Source organism: Uncinocarpus reesii, genomic scaffold (assembly GCF_000003515.1).
Source record: "Uncinocarpus reesii 1704 scaffold_3 genomic scaffold, whole genome shotgun sequence".
Lineage (NCBI taxonomy): Eukaryota > Fungi > Ascomycota > Eurotiomycetes > Onygenales > Onygenaceae > Uncinocarpus > Uncinocarpus reesii.
Window position 1 is genome coordinate 1,471,487 of NW_003052498.1, and position 15,956 is coordinate 1,487,442.

The 15,956-nt window shown below is 50.7% G+C and overlaps 7 protein-coding genes across 7 annotated transcripts in view; 1 reads left to right on the forward strand and 6 right to left on the reverse strand.

The window, feature by feature from the left end:
- The window catches only part of UREG_05275 (saccharopine dehydrogenase), a gene marked incomplete at both ends in the record, with an annotated part of 2,935 nt that extends 1,313 nt beyond the window's left edge, over positions 1-1,622 (forward strand). The window contains 5 exons of the mRNA XM_002584540.1: positions 64-297; positions 468-521; positions 610-896; positions 966-1,022; positions 1,059-1,622. Of these exons, the coding sequence (XP_002584586.1) occupies positions 64-297; positions 468-521; positions 610-896; positions 966-1,022; positions 1,059-1,622 (1,196 nt within the window). The remainder of the gene's footprint in view (positions 1-63; positions 298-467; positions 522-609; positions 897-965; positions 1,023-1,058) is intronic.
- A 595-nt stretch (positions 1,623-2,217) lies between these two features.
- UREG_05276 (uncharacterized protein) lies at positions 2,218-3,222 on the reverse strand (the record flags this gene model as incomplete). Its single annotated transcript, XM_002584541.1, has 1 exon — positions 2,218-3,222. One exon carries the CDS (start codon positions 3,220-3,222, stop codon positions 2,218-2,220), a length of 1,005 nt encoding a protein of 334 aa, XP_002584587.1.
- Positions 3,223-4,712: 1,490 nt separating this feature from the next.
- On the reverse strand, positions 4,713-6,085 carry UREG_05277 (uncharacterized protein; the record flags this gene model as incomplete). Its single annotated transcript, XM_002584542.1, has 4 exons — positions 4,713-5,054; positions 5,113-5,453; positions 5,502-5,824; positions 5,952-6,085. 4 exons carry the CDS (start codon positions 6,083-6,085, stop codon positions 4,713-4,715), a joined length of 1,140 nt encoding a protein of 379 aa, XP_002584588.1.
- Positions 6,086-7,083: 998 nt separating this feature from the next.
- UREG_05278 (glucoamylase) lies at positions 7,084-9,175 on the reverse strand (the record flags this gene model as incomplete). Its single annotated transcript, XM_002584543.1, has 5 exons — positions 7,084-7,683; positions 7,734-8,371; positions 8,427-8,523; positions 8,586-8,869; positions 8,941-9,175. 5 exons carry the CDS (start codon positions 9,173-9,175, stop codon positions 7,084-7,086), a joined length of 1,854 nt encoding a protein of 617 aa, XP_002584589.1.
- Positions 9,176-10,021: 846 nt separating this feature from the next.
- Positions 10,022-11,293, reverse strand: UREG_05279 (uncharacterized protein; the record flags this gene model as incomplete). The annotated part of the gene is made up of 4 exons (XM_002584544.1): positions 10,022-10,040; positions 10,195-10,853; positions 10,919-11,001; positions 11,071-11,293. 4 exons carry the CDS (start codon positions 11,291-11,293, stop codon positions 10,022-10,024), a joined length of 984 nt encoding a protein of 327 aa, XP_002584590.1.
- Positions 11,294-11,953: 660 nt separating this feature from the next.
- Positions 11,954-13,546, reverse strand: UREG_05280 (uncharacterized protein; the record flags this gene model as incomplete). The annotated part of the gene is made up of 1 exon (XM_002584545.1): positions 11,954-13,546. The coding sequence occupies one exon, from the start codon at positions 13,544-13,546 to the stop codon at positions 11,954-11,956; it is 1,593 nt and encodes a 530-aa protein (XP_002584591.1).
- Positions 13,547-14,451: 905 nt separating this feature from the next.
- On the reverse strand, positions 14,452-15,956 carry UREG_05281 (uncharacterized protein; the record flags this gene model as incomplete). The annotated part of the gene is made up of 4 exons (XM_002584546.1): positions 14,452-14,570; positions 14,672-15,394; positions 15,457-15,857; positions 15,946-15,956. 4 exons carry the CDS (start codon positions 15,954-15,956, stop codon positions 14,452-14,454), a joined length of 1,254 nt encoding a protein of 417 aa, XP_002584592.1.

The window sequence follows — 15,956 nt, forward strand, 5'->3', positions numbered from 1 at the left end:
ATTTTTCTGCTCGTTTCATTCTTTATTCCTTATGACTTCGGTACCTTTGCTTCAGAATCCTAGAAATTATATACCCATTCCGTTATCGACGCAATCTCGCTATGCTGACTCATCTCTCTGTTGCGGTGAAGATAAGAGCGAGGGGAAATTATCAACAAAGTGGGGGACAGCTGGATCTGCAATTCTCAACATCTTCCATTCAATTGCTGTTCAATATAGTAACTGTTCTATCTCCGACCGCTGGTTCAATTGCAAACAAAACATGCCTCAGTCTTACGAAGGTCGCAAGGTGCTGCTGTGAGTTCTCAAGCCCAACTCTCATCTGCGATACCGGGCGCGGCTTCAGATCAAACAATCTTGTACTGATATTAAGTGTTTTCCATCTAGCCTCGGAAGCGGGTTTGGTATTCAATCTCTCAAGACATCCCACCGGCGAAGCCAGACGTACTGACATTGTCAATTGGCAGTCACCAAACCGACGGTCGAGATCCTTAGCGATGCCGGCATCCAGGTCACAGTTGGTGCGTTTCCCCCGCTCTCCGACTACCGCGGGAACACAAACGATGTTTGGCTTCCGAGTTTCGCGAGCAAGTGATCTAACCTGAATAGCTTGCCGTACGCTCGAGTCTGCGAAGAAGCTCTGCCAGGGCATCAAGAACACCAATCCAATCTCCCTTGACGTGAACAACAGCGAAGCCCTCGACGCTGAGCTTTCCAAGAACGACCTGGTCGTTTCTCTGATTCCGTATACCTACCATGCCACCGTGATCAAGGGCGCTATTCGCACGAAGAAGAATGTGGTGACGACATCTTATGTATCCCCAGCGATGCTGGAGCTGGAGAAGGAAGCCAAGGAGGCCGGGATTACTGTTATGAATGAGATTGGTCTTGACCCAGTATGTTGCAGGCGGAGAGCAAGGTAAACTTGTGGTGATTAACAGAACTGACCATCTTGGGGTCCATAGGGTATTGATCATCTTTATGCTGTCAAAACTATCTCTGAGGTTGGTTCATTTCGCAAAGTAAGGCTTTAGAATAATGGCTAAAAATCGTGATAGGTTCACGCTGCTGGCGGTAAAATCACCTCCTTTTTGTCATACTGCGGTGGTCTTCCCGCGCCCGAATGCTCCAACAATCCTCTCGGATATAAATTCTCCTGGTCCAGCAGAGGTGTCCTCCTAGCCCTCCGCAATGACGCGAAGTACTACAAGGATGGCAAGATTGAGGCTGTATCTGGCCCCGAATTGATGGGCACAGCCAAACCATACTTCATCTACCCAGGCTTCGCCTTTGTTGCATACCCCAACCGTGACTCAACAATGTACAAGGAGCGATACAACATTCCCGAAGCTCAGACAGTTATCCGTGGCACCCTCCGCTTCCAAGGTTTCCCAGAAATGATCCACGTCCTCGTTGACATTGGGTTCCTCAGTGACGAGCCTAGAGATTTCCTCAAGTCCCCCATTCCCTGGGAAGGAAGCCACCAAGCAAATTCTCGGTGCTACATCCACCGACGAGAAGGATCTTGCATGGGCCATCTCCTCCAAGACTCAATTCCCATCCACAGAGGAGAAAAACCGCATCCTTGCCGGTCTTCGCTGGATTGGCCTATTCTCCGATGAGAAGATCACGCCTCGTGGCAACCCGCTCGATACACTCTGCGCAACCCTGGAGCAGAAGATGCAGTACGGTCCCGGAGAGAGGGACATGGTGATGCTGCAACATAGGTTCGAGATTGAACACAAGGATGGTAGCAAGGAGACCAGAACCAGCACCTTGTGCGACTATGGTGATCCAAACGGCTACTCTTCTATGGCTCGGTTGGTGGGTGTGCCTTGTGCCGTTGCCGTTAAGCAGGTTCTCGACGGAACTATTAGCAAAAAGGTATGCTGTCTTTTAAAAATCCTTTCCTTGCCGAACGGTGGAACTAACTGATGATGAAGGGCATCTTGGCGCCCATGACCATGGACATCTGCACTCCGTTGATCAAAGATCTAAAGGAGGGCTACAACATTGAGATGATTGAGAAGACCGTCTAGGAGGAAGCTCCGGACTTAGTTTCGGCACACCACGTTTCGGTCCAAAATTCCCATCGTGCATAGATTTTTCTTAGGCTTTATAGGCATAACCGCTCAAGGCCGGGGTTCAAAAAGGCATTAAAAATTAAAACTATTCACAGTCATAACCGTTCCATCTCGTAGCGTCATTAATGGTTCATCACTGCAGCACTTGGATCACCACCTTTCCTCTTGCATGTCTCCCTTCGACTCTCTCAAATGCCTGCTTGAAGTCGTCAAACTTGTAGACCGAGTCCAAGATTGCCCTGCATTTCCCACTCTCTAGCAACTCCGTGACTCTGGCCAAATCCTTTCCACGGGCTGCATCCATGATGAACCACTCATACGTGACATTTTTGGCTTGACAATCCGCAGGCCTCCTGGTCTCCGGCGGTTCACACACGCTGACCACGCGCCCGCCATCCTTGACGACACTCCAGGCATCAGCAAGCGCGCCCTTGCCAAAGCAATCAGCCACCAAGTCCACCTTTCTCCTCCCCGGATCCTGCGACGCCCATTCGGCCAGGCTGCTTTTCTTGTAGTCAACCAACTCCGTCGCGCCCAGCTCCCTCAGCAGCTCCCCGGCCTCCGCATCCCCGCCATACGTGCCCACGATCCTCTCGAATCCCGCAACCCTGGCCAGCTGCACGCACCACATGCCAACACTCCCACTCGCCGCCGTAACGACCAGCGACCTGCCGCTGATCGCCCCGTCCTCGGGCCCCGCGAACCCCGCCTTGTCAAAGACCATCTGCCACGCCGTCAGCGCGCTCATCGGCACCGTGGCCGCGTGCGCAAAGTCCAGAGTCTTGGGCGTCGGAGCGATTTCGGAGCCGAGCACGATGGTGTATTCTTGCGCCGCGCCCTGTCTGGTCCAGGGGATGCGCGCGTAGACTGCGGCGCCGGGCTGGAAGGGCGAGGTGGGCGGGGCGAGGACAATGGTGCCGGCGACGTCTTGGCCGGGGATGTGGTCGGTGGGGGGCTTGGGGATGCCGAATGTCCACCAGGTGAGTTCGCCGGCGCAGGGGGCGGTGGTGTGGACGCGGAGGAGGTGCTCGTCTGCAGCGAGATTGGGAGTGGGTGGAGGGCGGGTGATGAGGGTCAAGGAGTCTTCCTGGGGATTGTGGAAGACGGCGCGGGTGGTGTCGGGGATTTGGGCTGCCATTGCTATTCAGCAGATTATTCTCTCGCTGTTGGGGGTTCAAGCGTTTTGGTGGCTTGTGCCATTCGAGAGGTTCTCGTCGTTAGTTTTATAACAATGTCACCGCCAATACGAGGTCGGTAGCGTCGGCGTCATGTCCACCGATGCGACCTGGGCTATGAGTAATTCTCATGATGGCCTTATGATTCTAGCCTCCCAGACATTCCGCTGGTTGAGACACATTCCGGCGATGCGGCACTTACAAACCTCCATGCCGCCCAGTTGCACACGGAGATTTTTGCTCAAACCATCCGAAGAACACTGGATCTAACCTGTTGGGTGCAAAGGAAACGGTGCTAGCCACCCTTTGTCTATCAGAAGCGGTATTATGAAAGATATTCTTTTCTTTGATCAAAACGAGAGCCAGACCCGGATTCTTCTTGGTAGATCAATCAGGACCTTCCAAAACAACATGCTTTTCCCTGCGTGTAAATATCTCCACCAAAATGGTTGTAGCGAAGCGCTACTTCATGCCCGAGTATGCCTTTTTGAAGGAGGACTTCACATTTCTTTATCTCCCTGGCGCGATCAATGGTCTCATATTCCATAGAGCCAGCAATGTCCTTTGTTTTGCGCTTGAAATCGTAGGCTGCTAGAGCCATGGTAGGATAGACATTGTGCCAGCAAGCAGAAATAAGGCCGTCAAAAACCTCGTGGCGGTTTAGTTCTGGAAACTCCATCTCTCCAAATCGGCGATCAAATTCTGACCGACTGAGTTCTCGCTCAGTATCCTCGTAGGGCTCATGGCCATATACCATGAAGTACAGAAGGGTTCCAAGTGCAAATTGCTCAGTTCTAGCAGAGTAGAGACCATAGGTGTCTTTCAATGGTCCAGCAACAATCATTCCGGCGCGTGGAGGCATGGCATCTTCAAGAAACTGTCCAACAGTGGTGGCACGACCAAAATCAGTCAGCTTCAAATTGAAGTTCTTGTCAAGAAGACAGTTGAATTCATGTAATACTTAGTTAGACCACATTCACTCCGTCTCTGTTGTCTTTGGGTATTGCCACAGCCATTCTTCTTGTGTTAAACATTGCCTGTTCGTGCATTCAGGTCTAGGACCAGTTAGTACTCGGACGAACTTGTGTTTATTCAGATCTCCTTCCAACTCACCCTCTACAGTCATCTCCTTCTTCGCCTGTAGTGAATAATGGTCCTTGAACTCATGGATGAGGTAAGATCGTCTGGAATACGCGTCCCTAATTTCCGTCAGAAACTGATCAGGCATACATGGGGCCATGATCCCGCAAACCTGCGGGGATTGAATATCAAGGCTTCGATGCCTTTCTTGGTTGGTGTATTGATGTGGTCAGTGCAAAAGAAGAGAGTGCTAGAGGCCATTTTCGGCACGCAGGCTTGAAATCGAAGGAGGGAGAATTGCTAGGTACAGTACAATGGAATGAGGACAACTTCCGTACACGCCTTAACAGCGTAATGACTATTGGTCATGGGGTCATTCATTAAACCAAGGGTCATTAAGAACTTGTCTCGCTGACGCTCTTGCAGACGGCTCGAAATGCAATAACCTTCCAACGATTTGTCCCAGCCTCACTATGTCCTCTCGTGTGAGATCGGGGCTCAGCGGGCTATCAAAGTATACTTCTTCCAGCCATTCCTGCAAGTTCGAACCAGAGCTTTCTGTGGTCATGCCGTCCCCTGCGTTCATCGTATTCCATTTCTCTTGCCATCTTTCAGGTAGATCATCAGTTGTCGTCTCTCGCATTTGGCCAACAAGAATTGTGGGCGTTATCAAGAAGGTGTCGAAAGGTGGTTGGCCCACGAACAGTTCAAAGAGCTGCCAACCTATCAGTTTTTGGTTTTTTTGAGAATTATCCGAGGATGACTTCACCCACCATGCAGCCCATGCTCCACAAATCGACACGATAATCAATGCGATCTTGAAATATAACTTCCGGTGCCCGAAGAGATAAAGGTGTATGTAGTGTTTCAGGAACAGCAGTGCGCAAAAATGACTCTCCGAAGTCGATTATTTTGACAGTCTGAACCAGATTCCGAGAAAGCGTCCGATATGAGGTAGGCTTCACAATATATTCGGGCATTCCAGGTTCCAGGCATTTCCCGTCGCGTCTCTTGACATAGCCAATTTCCGGTTTTCCTAACATCTCAGTAAACCTTTCTTCTGTCAAATCGTCTATGTAAGGCATAGAGAAGGCCAAATTGCGGGTATGCAGATCTATATCAGGTGAGCACCATCCAAAGTATTTCCAAGAAAGTGATTTACCTCCATGTCCAATCTTTTGTTGGTGCAAACTATCGAGCCCGATCAAACATTGCTTTGCAATGACTTTGGCGAGCTTTCCAGGAAGTCTCCCATCTGGAAAGTGCGCATCAATTGCGTCTGGAACATTGGGCCCTAGAAGCTCATAAACTAGGCATTTATGAGATCCATTTGGGCCCTTTATATCGAAGTCATCGAGCATGTGCACTGTATGTTTCGGGTGAGGGTGATGAGATGCCAACACTTTCATAGTTTGGAGTTCTCGTGTGTCCCCGTCATATTCAGTTTCTGCAACAGAAATTTTGACAGCAACGTACGTCTCTTCCCTGTAAACAAGCAGCTTTTCAGTTCGCTAGAACTACCGCGAGTCACTCCAGCTTGTACAACCATTGATCTCTCGCCGCCCAAACTGTTGAGTAGCCTCCCCACCCTAGTTTATGCAGCACCTTATACCTTCCAGCTTTCAAGGACTCCCCCAAAGTGACTGGGTGGTAACCACCTTGTCGATAGCGATGAAGTGGCTCAGCGTCAACGGTAGAAATATAGAGGGGCTGGTCCATCTGACTCCTGTTTAAATGGGTAGACATGGCCCTAGAGACAATGCAAAGCGGCGAGATGCTCCTCAAGGGGATATGGCTTGATATTATCCACAAGATGGCCATTAAATAAAACGGGAGTTTTCTGTGCGTATTGTGTCAGGCATATAATGAGTCCAAATTGTAAGATCCCGAGTTGCGTGGAAAACTCTGCTCTCACTGCAAAAATCGTGGTCCGCCCCAGTGGTTTCTGTTGCGTTGCGGAATTTAGCGGAGCCTAGGAAGTCATGGCTTGATATGAATCTGCCCCAGGGAGTTCTCAAAGTTGTGGCTTTTGGTATGAAATAGGTGGGCTGCCCTGGGGAGCCTGTAAATTTGTGGTCGCACGATCGCCCAACTCCTCGAGGAATCGTGCATGCCGACCTTGGCCTTCACAATTTCCTCCTCCACGACGACGGCAGGATTGTGCTGTGTGATTTTGCAGGCTCTAGCGTGGGCGGATGCAATTCTCATGTCGCTCATGGGACTCGCTATGCAAATCCGCTTTCCACCTGGGAATACCCAACCGAACAAGACGATGTCTTTGCATTGGGATCGGTTCTTTACGAACTCGACAGGGGAGAGCGGTTTTTCAAGGACCTGAGCGCGGAGGAGATATATACGCGCTTCTCGAAACGGGAATTTCCTGATCTGTCCATGATGACCTTGCCTTTGAGAGCTGTTATTGAGAAGTGCTGGACGGTACCAGGTTACAGAGCTAGTGATGCTCTCGAGGAGCTTGATGGATGATTACTTTTCTCTCTTCATCCGTCTTCAGCCCCTGGTTGCTCAGAACATGCTTGTCCATGCTTCATTATTGGCGTTGGCTATTTCAGTTCTTCTATGGAGGATGCGCCGCCAGTAGATCGACTCGCGTTTGGAATACCCATGGTGTACTGGCGTTTGGTTGTACTTTGGTGAATATGTGCTGTAGAATATACCCACAAAGCAAGCTATTTGTCACTCTTGGCTAATTATCATCAATGCCTTCTAAATGAATACAGTAGATATCAACGCCAGCTGCTCTTCAAAGTCAGCGAAGAAACACCACATTTCTTCGGGATCTTATACGATCGATTCGGATCACTCTCCCACACCACTTTTCCATCACCACTTTTGCGGATGTATTTATACTCGACCCTTGCTCCGGCAGGCAAATCAACTTGCGCGTACCACATATGACAAGAATCCTCGTACTTGTCCGCCCTCAGAGGCGTTGCCGCCTCGGGGTTCCACGAGCCCAGTTCAGCAACGGATCCGACGATAAAGATGTTTTCACCCCACTTTGTCTCGGTTATTGACTGAAAAGTGACTTTGACTCGATTCGGGGCTGGGCATGGCGTTGGACTAGTTGGGACGGGAGTCAGCGTCGATGGCCACCCTGTGATAGTCGCAGTTTGGTAGCGTCCGGGGGCTGGGCTCGCTGAGCAGGTCGTCGGAACATCATGGGCAGACTTTTGACCCCATGGCCCCGGTACAATTGCATTTCGTCTCTCCTTTGCTGTGAGAAGAGCAGCATATGACCAAGTCAGGTCTGATGCAGAGAGTGGCCTGCCATCGGCCTTTGAAAACTGTTCAGCTAGTGCCCCTGAACATGGTGTATATCTCCTCTGTGGTTCGTTAGTGAATGACCATATTTGAGGAAATATAGATATCCTACCGCGATGTTCAGGTACCCATCTGCATATTTTGTAACGTTGGCCATGATGTCCGAGAAGGCTCTGGATGATGCCGAATATTTTCCAACTTGAGCCGAGCTATAGACGCCTTTGAAGAATGGTAATGATACATCGGTGATGCTCATCTCGCCGGTGCGATTCCACTGGTAAATAGCGTTATACAGCATTTCAGCGGCGGCGAACGTTGCTAAATACCATGGCTGCCCTCCGTAATAAACATCCTCGGCGTAACGGCCAACTGCAACGGCTTGATCGCTCGGAATACGGGAGTTGATAGGGTATATTGAACGGAAGGAGTCTGTAACTCGTTTATGGTTTGCAAGCGCCCTTGACGAGCAGGGTTGAAAGGTATTATCGTCACAATCAGCCTCTGGATCGAAATTATGGATAATCCCAAGGATGGAATTTGTGTCAAGACCCGACCTATCTCCGCCGAAATTCGCAATGATATTTGTCCCGGACCAAAACGACTGCAAAAAGCAAAGCACCTGTGGCGCTTGGGACTCGCACTGAGAGCAGTCCACTCCAAGCTGGCGAGCAAGATTGCCGCCTTCCACAAGTGCACGATGTTGTGCAATTGCTGTAAAGAAAGAGGAGCCTTTGACTTCTTCCCACAAATCTGCGTTGATTGTCAGCCTGTGTGCCCTTGTTGGGGATATGGGAATGCCACATACCAAACCCGGTGCTGTTCCAGTATTGACCAACGTATGCGAGATCATTTTGCACCACTGGCCATACAATCGATCTCGCAGCGTCTACATGCCCATTATCCTAAGCCCGCGAGATTCAGCACACAACATCTTCAAAATGGCATACAATGCAGGGGGCCTTACAACAAGCCATTTCGCATATGTTATCATTGCGGTAGCTCTCAGTGGTGGCCCATCGTGTTGAGGCCGGCCCCAGTCGCCCGTGAACGCCGTCTGGTTGACATGGAACTTTGGCTCTCCGAGACCACCAGTAGACAGCGTCCCGGATGGGTTTGACACGGTTTGTAATTCCGCCTGGGCGGTAATGAACTCGTGAATTTTATCCTGCAAGTCATAGTTTCCAGCAATGAACGTGTCGACAAGCTGTTTGAAGACGAGGGCGGCATCCCGAGTCCATGTATAAAAGTCTACCACGCATGTCAGTATATAAGAAACAGCAACCAACAGTAGTAAAGCCAACGCACTGGCGGGTACGTACAATCTGGATTAGATTTGCTCGGGCTCGCAACCACAATGCCAGCGTGGGCACCGCGTACCTTGGCGCCGTTGGGTCCAATATTGTCGAGAATTGCCTGGAGGGCAAAAGTACCCTCTGCTTCAAGCCACTGGTCCAAGGTTTCTTCCTGTTGCAATGCAAAGCTCGTCTTTGCGCTCCCAGCGACGCTGCAGAGTAGAGGGATGGCGCACAGCGCTTTGAGGACAGAGTACATCATGGTGCACAACCGAGCAAAAACAGAATATAATATCGATTCTGATCGGCAACGACGGGCCTCTCAAAGCACCGTTGAGGTCGAGTAATCATATATATGCGTCCCTCCAAGACTTGTGCGCCAATGTCGATAGCGAGGTCATCGAGTGATAACAAGGTAGTTCCTGGCGCGCGGGTGCATTTGCCACTGGACGGTTGAGGCCGCCGACTTGTTTGAAGCCCTTGGAAAAGATATTGTTTTGCTAAAAGGTGCCGAAGAACAAAAGATATCACCACGATGGACGCCGGCGGCGAGAGAGAGAGAAAGGATCTGCACCCTAGTGAGCTCTAGAGTTTCTGGGTGTGACAGGGTTTGTATTCCTGGCGGGTCGATCATGGAGGAATGGTCGAATGAATTGCCAGCGAGGCGCTGCAGGCATGGTATGACAACCGGATATGCCTTCACACTCCACATGAACAAGGAGGAGAGCACAGCAGGGATAGCAGTGTTGTCGCCGGCGACAGTGGAAATGCTGCAGAGATGGGCTCTTTGTAGGAACTCAAATTTGCTGATTATTGGTCCTAAGGTACATCATGCATCTCACATCAGTCATATGCTCGTTCCTAAAGGGTCATCTGCCGGCGACGGGCAGAAATATCCTATCTAAACCCTCGCCTCCTTGATACCAGTCTGTCGAGACTCCTCGCACCCATGCCGACGGCTAAAAACAAATACTTTGAAATCATAACAAACGCCTCAACGCTAGAGCAAATGCATGTCGGCCGCTATGGCTTTTCGGCTCCCATTCGGCTCGTCTAGATATCTACTATCCGATATGGAATTATTCGGGGAAAAATAGTCGCGATTCGATCAGAGAATAGTGCCAAACCTAGGGCAAATAGTAAGCAACATATCGAATAAAGTAATGTACTATGCAAAGGCCGTTTAGAGCAACGGGGTGAAGTGATGATTTGGGCTCTAAATCCGTGTCGGCAGAGAGGAAACAAACAGCATGAAAAAACAACGAAATGAACTGAACTCACCCGAAAGCTTGCTTGATACTCCTGACATAGTACACTTCCCAATTGCGCTGCACCACGTCCTCCTGTCCGATAGGGACACCATCCCACTTGACACGCAGGGAGGTAACGCAGTCGACGTCGTTTTGGTCAAAATGAATCTCTTGGGTGCTGTAGTGACCCTCCGGCCATTGGGCAAGGCGCCACTTTTGAACGATAAGAGTTGGCTTTTCGAGTTTTACAAACTCACCGCTAACATTTCCGTCGAAAATGGAGAACTGGCCACCGACTTCGGCACCGTCAAATCGTCTCGGAGCGGCACGGGTGAAAATGGCAAGGCGCTGGGGATCGGTAAAGGTAGTATACATCTCCTCCGCAGTCGTACGGAACTCATCCGATGCAGTGACAGTAACGGTGTTTACAGCCTGTTTGCGCGTGGCCGCTGTGGTTGTTTGTGCTGTGGGTTGTGGGGTGGATGGAGAGTTATTCGAAAGATACTTGGGCGTCGCAAAGCCGCTGCCTGGGTTGGATCCGGGCGCATGCTGAATATCTTTACCGTGCTCTGCGATCAAAGCGGGGGCTAATTTGACGAGCTCGGTGCGAAGCTGCGGTACAAGCTTCGAACGAACAAGATCCTTCACCGGTTGTTTCGAGGCAGATTCGGAATAGAGACTGATATCAAACTATCCCCCGCCACGAGTTAGACGCATGAATCCGATCGATTGGCAGTTCAAGGGAAAAAACATACGACATACTCATCCTCCTCGGTGTCGTGGGCGACCTCTGGGATTTTAATGGATCCAGTGACATTTTCATCCTCGCTTGTCGAGCCTATAAAAACCCACAGTGAGTTACTCATTCTATTCACAGTAATTTTCAATTTGCTATGGGCAAGCATACCCTCAAAATCTAATTGCAACTTGACATCAAAAAGCGTAATGACCTTTCCCTTCCTCTGACTGACATCGACATCGCCATCCATGCTAACCACCTTGGATATCTTTGCAGTGACACCATTTTCCTCAGCAGAGATTACCGTCAGTTTCTCCTGAAGATAGTCCCTCGCCCAGCCCGACACATCTTTATTGACCCAATGCCAATTGTTTGGGTTATGAAGCACCATTGTGGACACTTGATGAAAAACGGATGGAACCTATTACGTGCTTGAATCTAGTCAGCGTTGCGTCTAGCGACGACAAGAAGAAGGAGACCAAAGCAAATATCGTAGCAGAAGATTCAATCAGATAAACGGCTTTTTTTAAGCCAGGGGGTTGTCCGCAGCAAACAGAGTACAAGTCTTTCTAGGACTGGTGCCAGCGAAAGTTTTTCATCATATGAAAGCTATTTCAAGGAGAACGCGCAGAAAAGGATAGTATACTCACAGCAGTGAAGAGACAGTACGGCTTGACACGGGGGAGGCGAGCAATGAAGTTGAAAGTGAGGGAAGAATTGGGAGGTTGAAGGAGAAGTGGGTTTTGAAGCCGGCGAGTCTGTTAGAAAGCTCTAGAAAGCGAAAAATTGCGGCGAGTCACGTGATGGATATCGCGATCAAAATAATAGAAATAGAATATTTGAAGCCCGGCGAAAAGGGATATCAATTCAGTCCATATTCATCAACTAGTTACCGTAATCATCATCAAAATCATAAATCTGCCTGTATACAAACGAACGAATGGGGTATCTCTCGCAGCTAGCAGTCAAATCACACACGAACAGAATGCCTCCAGTAAGGTACAGCGAAAATAAATAGCAAAAAAAAATATAAACGAAAAACACCATGGTTTTATGTCTGCTCCATTTGCAAAACTTCATCCCATCCTCCCTCTTCCATGAGTCGCTGTTGGACTCGCTGCTTCACACTCTGCAACTGCGACCCCAAGGCTTCTCGCCATTGATCTTCAACCATGCCCACTTTATCTTTCAGATCGGCTGTGAGGACTCTTTCTTCCTCTGACAGCGATTCTTGCATCTCCGCCTTCACCGCCTCCGCTGGCTCCCCGGAATTAATCCGTTGTATTTCCATTGACTTGCAACTCGAATGCGTGAGACCGGATTGAACTTCGTGCAGGAGGCAGAGGAGATTGGTTTGGGATTCGATGAATTGATACGTTGCCTTTTCTGCATGTGAAAGGAGCGAGTAGAGGTACTGCAGCGGGTTTTGGTAATAGCTAGGATTCTCATCGTATTCCTTCTGGGGTATCATCACTGTGAAGCCTCGAAGGTCCTCCGGGATCTTTTGCAGCACCGTGAGAATGGATGGAGCAATATCCCAAAACGCTGAAAGCTGTGTTTCGACACCTCTGCTAACGTTCGATTCAATGACAGTCATAATGTTTTCAAACCGCATCAGCGTCTCTGATGCGAAATTAGCCTGTCGAGTCTGCGCATCGCGAATAAAGAAATTATCGGTTTCCTTTATCTTCTCGATGTTCTTGGATTGCTGATATGGCAATGTAACAACGGTCCGGAACTTCTCATTGCACTTGCTGAGCAGATCGTATTCTTCACGATAGAGCTGCTCACGAGCTTCAAACAGCCACTTGAGTTGCGTTAGCTTCTCGAGCAGTTCAGGGCGTTCATCGCCTTCTTCCTGTGCCTGATTCGGGGTCTGATTCTCAGCAGAGTCGAATAGCTTCTCCTGAAGTTCGTTGATACACGCGCTAACGACATTTATCCGATCCTTAAGGACGCTTTGCATCGGCCGAAGGACTTCCTCCTGATATGAATCGAATTCCTTTTGCGCCAATTGTTTCTCTCGATCGTTTTCTTTGGCTCTCCGGCCTGCTTCCGCTTCAGCGGCTTCTGCATACGTAATGGTGCCCTCCTCGATCGCTTGGTTCACACGAAGACGGAAGTCCTGGCGCTCCTCTTTGATCCTCCGCTGATAATCTTCTCGAAGCTTTTGAAATTTCATTTCATGATTCTGGTATGTTTCTCGCAATTCAGACAGCTCGGTTACCGACCTGACAGTCGTTCGATAGAATCCGAGGTCGGGATGGTTATTATTGACACCAGGGTAATGTCGTGGGTACGGTGGTGGCAGGGTGACAAGCCTGGATATATCTAACTTTTGGGCTTCGCGATTTGACGATGCCCGACGGACGCCCGCCTGAGTAGCTGGTAATTGTTCATGCCAGCCCACTTTCTCCGGTGGGTACTCATTAGGTCCATAAACCAAGAATGGATTGTTCGTGTACAGTGCTGGATTGTCCGCGACTGGCGATGTACCGCAATCTTGCTCCATAACCTCGCGCAGATGAAGGCCCATATATTTACTTTCCCGCTTTGAACGGCGCATACCTTGGCCGCTTCCACCGCACTCAGAACCTGTTTGTGATTCCCACCATCGGCTGGCTGGTCTGCCGCGTGAGCTCATTTCGTCGTTGCTGATGCTCATGCTAGCTATGGTCGATAACGCCGGCTTGAAATTGTTTCCCCAAAGTCCAGACTCACCCCTCTCTAATCGATTCCCGGTGCGTGATGGAGGTAGTTCAGGGACCGTCGATTCTTCCTCACTACTCGCTTGTGGCGCGAATAGCTTCTCTCCCAGTTCGCTGGCGTCAAAGCTCCCATTTTCCCAAACGGATGAATATCGTTGACGTCTGATACGGGATTCCGAAACAATGAATTCGCAAAAAATATTCAAAGCGTCCGAGTCGGTTCGCGAGTCAGTTTCCTTCTCAAGGAATTCGCGGTATCGACGTTCAGCGTTGCGAAGGAAGGCTTCGTCCCGGCAGCCGGATAGCGGAAGGTGTAAAGACCGGGTTTGGTGATCGAGTCGGAACTAATGGAACATCGGACGGAGATTCATCCACTGGTATATGAAGAAGGTGCGATATCGGCCTGGTTCGATCAGTCACAATAGGAGTCAGGCCGGACAAAGCGGCTGCATCCTTTTGGCCTTGAAACGGCGGTGTGGGCAATGCTTTGGGCGGTGGAATCCTCGAAACTCCAGGTTGTGGCGTTGGGGATTTCGGTTGCACTAGGGGACTAAACGGGGGCGATCGTGAATGTTCGGACCGTTGCAATGCTCTAGGAGTAGAGAAAGAAGGGGTGGATGAAGTCGTTTTAGCAAACGGGCTTTTAGGAAAGCCGCCGCTGTCATGGCCACTAGAAGGGAGACTTCGAGCACTGCGAGGCGTAGATTTGGTCACTGTTCGACGGCGGACGAGTCCAGTGCCTCCGGGATTTCCTAAAACAAGATTCGATGGCCAGGCAGTATGAGATTCTTCAGCATCGTCGGCTTCACCTTGATTATCCGCTTCTCTGCCGCCTCTACTCTCAATGCGACGCTCTCTTAATTCCTTGGGATTGGCGGGTCTGCTGGAAGCCCGCTGGGTAGGCTGACGAGAAATGGGCACGGTTGGCTCGGAGCCGTCCAATGATGTCTGAGATGAGGACTGTTGGCTACGGTCAGAATTTGTAGCAATGAGATTGTGTTGGTTTTCATTCCTTGAAGTTTCGTTTGTCGCATCCCGCCTCGTGGTCTCGACCGCCCAACCTGCAGGTGTCGGCGGAACAGAGCCCAAAGCAGTTCCAGTGGATGGAGGCTGCGGTCTATTGCGGCCAACACCGCTTGTACTTGGCAGGGGTTCGAGGGAAGACTGTCGAGCTCTCGGAGATGCTCTCGGCGGTGGACCTGGAGGTGGGGGAGGCAATGGCATGCCGGGCTCCCATCCTCCTGAAGTTATCGATCCATCCGGGCTAAATGTCGTTCTGGTGGAGGGGTTGATATCACCAGTGGATGCAGCCCTCCTGGCGGCTGGAGGTATTGATCGCAAGTCCTGCAAATCGTGATACGCCTCTGGAGACACTCTCCCCGGCGATACCACAGTCGACTGCATGCCATGCCGACTTGAGGAGCCGGCAAATGTATTCAACGGGGAGTTATCAGTGCGCATGGAAGAGTGGGGGGCGCCACTACTTTGGGTTGGGGACATAAAGACCGGCTGTTGATTCTGAGCATCTAAACCGCTACTGCTGATCATAGACGCAGGCCTCGGACGCGGCGTGGAATACTGATTGACAGGGGCTAGCGGAGGTGGAGGAGGTGGAGGTGGTGGTGGCGGTCGTGCACGCCCGATCGGCGACAAGTCGCGCGGATGCACCATCGGTGGTGAGAGCCCGCTTGTATTTGGAGATGACATCCGCAACTGAGGAGAGTTGGAGCTTGCTGGATTTTGCGATCGCGGAGGAGAGTATGGCGGGGGCGGGGAGGCAGCATCTAGAGGGAGATGGTCAGCATCCCGATGGTAGGCATATAGATTTCTTGAGAAAATAACCAACCCGCGCGATTCACAAGAGGACGGTGCGTCGCGTTGTTTCCTGGGGTAATCACTCCGATTCCAACAGGCGAGGATCCGGGTGCTATGGGACCCCATTCCTGAGGATTATAGGCAGTATTGTACGGCGTAGGCCTCGCACTCAGCGGCGAGGTCATCCCACTGAGCGGGCCGGAGGAGAAGAAGGGAGAATTCATCGTCGTCGGAGTCGTCAGATACCCGCCGCTGCTGGCAGGGACATTCAGACTTTGAAACTGCAGGCCGCTCAAGGACGTCACCAGAGCTGGAGGCTGGGCCACATTGCCTCGACGACGCGGAGGACTGGTGTTGAGCGAGCCACCTTGACGGACCTGAAGCTCAGGGACGCCAGACTGGTCGAAGGCTCCAGTCCCGGGTGACAAGGGGCTGGGGGGAAGAGCAGTCAGTATCTCTCTCAGTCGCACTCTTGCACGCAGCGTGAGATCGTGGGCAGATGGAAGAAGCGGGCAATTACTTATTATTCAT